The 2,226-nt window shown below is 43.4% G+C and overlaps 1 protein-coding gene across 1 annotated transcript in view; it reads right to left on the reverse strand.

Annotated features, from left to right (window-relative positions):
• The window catches only part of LOC101846787, a gene marked incomplete in the record, with an annotated part of 8,363 nt that overhangs the window by 3,340 nt on the left and 2,797 nt on the right, over positions 1 to 2,226 (reverse strand). The window contains 3 exon segments of the mRNA XM_005091017.3: positions 271 to 441; positions 1,211 to 1,313; positions 1,892 to 1,992. Of these exon segments, the coding sequence (XP_005091074.2) occupies positions 271 to 441; positions 1,211 to 1,313; positions 1,892 to 1,992 (375 nt within the window).

The following is a 2,226-nucleotide window of genomic DNA, read 5'->3' on the forward strand; positions in this document are numbered from 1 at the left end:
CCTCCCCCCCCCACCCCCCCCCACCCCCCCCCCCCCAAAAACCTTCCCATCCCCCCCCATTCTTTAACAAAAGAAAAAAAGGTTTTTTATTTAAAAGCCCCGGGGGGACCCAGTTGGGGCCCAAAAAAGAGTGGGGACCACGAATAAGGGAATTGGGGCAAGTAACTTCCAAATGGGGGGGGGGGGGGGGGGGGGCTCAGTTTGACATTTGCCAAGAATTGTCTCCATTAATTTCGTATATCCTGGAGTAATTTTGGTAATTGTGCTTACCCATGGAGAAGAAGCACTTTCCCTTTGTCCACTTGGTATTTGCAAGGTCTGCCTCGTTTCGGGGGACCTGCGTGCTTGCCTCGGGATTGGCTGTCTCTTGGATGTACAGGTTTGTGCCCGTGCCCTGGGCAGCGTACTGCGCTGCAGTTCTACCTCTGGTACAGATAATGCCTTCGGGGGAGAATAGACATGTCGCAGTAAGATCAAGATGCAAAACCTGTCAAATGCTTTAAGTTTATATAAATCTTTGTCAGGAAACGTATAGGACACCAAACGTGAATATTATTGTGCCTAATGATTGCCTGATGTAAAAATGCGCCTGGAATGAGGTCAATATATGATTTACTCAAAATGTTCACGTTTAATATGAGAATCTTCTAATGCGGTGTCTATACTAAATTTAGCTTTGGTCTTTTAAAGAAGAGAGAAATAACAGCACAGCTTCCATCGAGTACCATGACAATAACAGAGTCGTTTTCAAAAATCAAACTAGAGCACGTTACTTAAATTTATACATAGATTTCATGATGTACTCGTCAAAGATTCTTTTATCCCCCCGGGACAGTGCCACTGACTGTAGTGTCTTTAGGCCATTCCCAAAGGGGGGACATTTCTCATTCAAGCATAGTAGAATTGAAAATGGGCTGACTTATATCACGCTCATAACTGTGCCTGATCTACAACAGGGAACTGCTGCTTTTTCTTTCCTGATCCTTACTGTTGTCATTTTCCTCTACTTCTTTTGTATGTTGTCATTCTCTTGTGACCTGCTATTTCCGGGGTGCCTTGATAGTCGAAGCAGAGGTGAGCAGTCTAAGTCTGATTCCCTGTAAAGAGTTCTCTGTTGATGCCCACCCTTTGGCACTCATATGACCGTATGCAGTTGCAAGCGCCGTAAAACCCTCTACTATTAAAAAAAAAAAAAAGAAACCCTGCTTACTGGGATCCACGAAGTAAGCGGTGGCCGTGTAGCGGTTTCCATCAGGCAAAAAGGGTGGTTGGATCTTGCTGCTGGGGTAACCATTAGCCTGATTATTGGGAATCTGGGGAGTATGATGAGGCCACAAGGCTAGTGAGAGCATTTGAAGGTGTCGTTTTGGGGCAACGTGTCGAACTGATACTGGAGATTAGCTTTGGGGAAAAGGCGCAATCCGTTGTGTTTCTGTGTGTCTGTGTATGTGTCTATGTGTGTGTGTGTATGTGTCTATTTGTGTGGGTGTATGTGTCTACGTGTGTATGTTTGTGTATGCATGTATATGTGAGTGAGTGTGGGTGTGTATGTTTGTGAATTTGTGGAATTTAAATTTCCTGCTGTTTCTTTTTAAAAATAAATTATGCCTATTGATAATAACTTACAACACGGGTAAAATTTAGAATGCCCATCCCATAGTTACAGGGTTCGCAGTATTTCTGTCAAAAATATATTTAAAAAACTTTGGAGACAATAAAATGTCAGAATCTATTTTTCTAAGGGTAAACTGTCTTTCAACTTTTTTTTTCTCCAATTACCAAGTAGTGGCTTATTTTCAAAGACCACGGCCCTCACTAAATGAAAGTTCGTTGAAAAAGATTTAAAGGATATTTGTATTAGAATGCAGCTGAAGGAAATAGTAATGCTCACGGATGTCTGGATGCCTGCAATGTAGCCGTTGACGTCATAGAGCAACACCACTGCGTAGTCGTTGTCTTTGACGTACCGATTACCTCTCCACTTGGCGTTTTCTGGAACGGATTTTATTTTAGACTTTATCTGTCTCTGCCTCTCTGTCTCTGTCTGTCTGTCTGTCTGTCTGTCTGTCTGTCTGTCTCTCTCTCTCTCTCTCTCTCTCTCTCTCTCTCTCTCTCTCTCTCTGTCTGTCTCTCTCTCTGTCTGTCTCTCTCTCTGTGTGTCTCTCTCTGTGTCTCTCTTTATGTCTCTCTCCCTCTCATACACAGACACACACACACACACACACA

This window comes from Aplysia californica, unplaced genomic scaffold (assembly GCF_000002075.1).
Source record: "Aplysia californica isolate F4 #8 unplaced genomic scaffold, AplCal3.0 scaffold00025, whole genome shotgun sequence".
Taxonomy (NCBI): Eukaryota; Metazoa; Mollusca; class Gastropoda; order Aplysiida; family Aplysiidae; genus Aplysia; species Aplysia californica.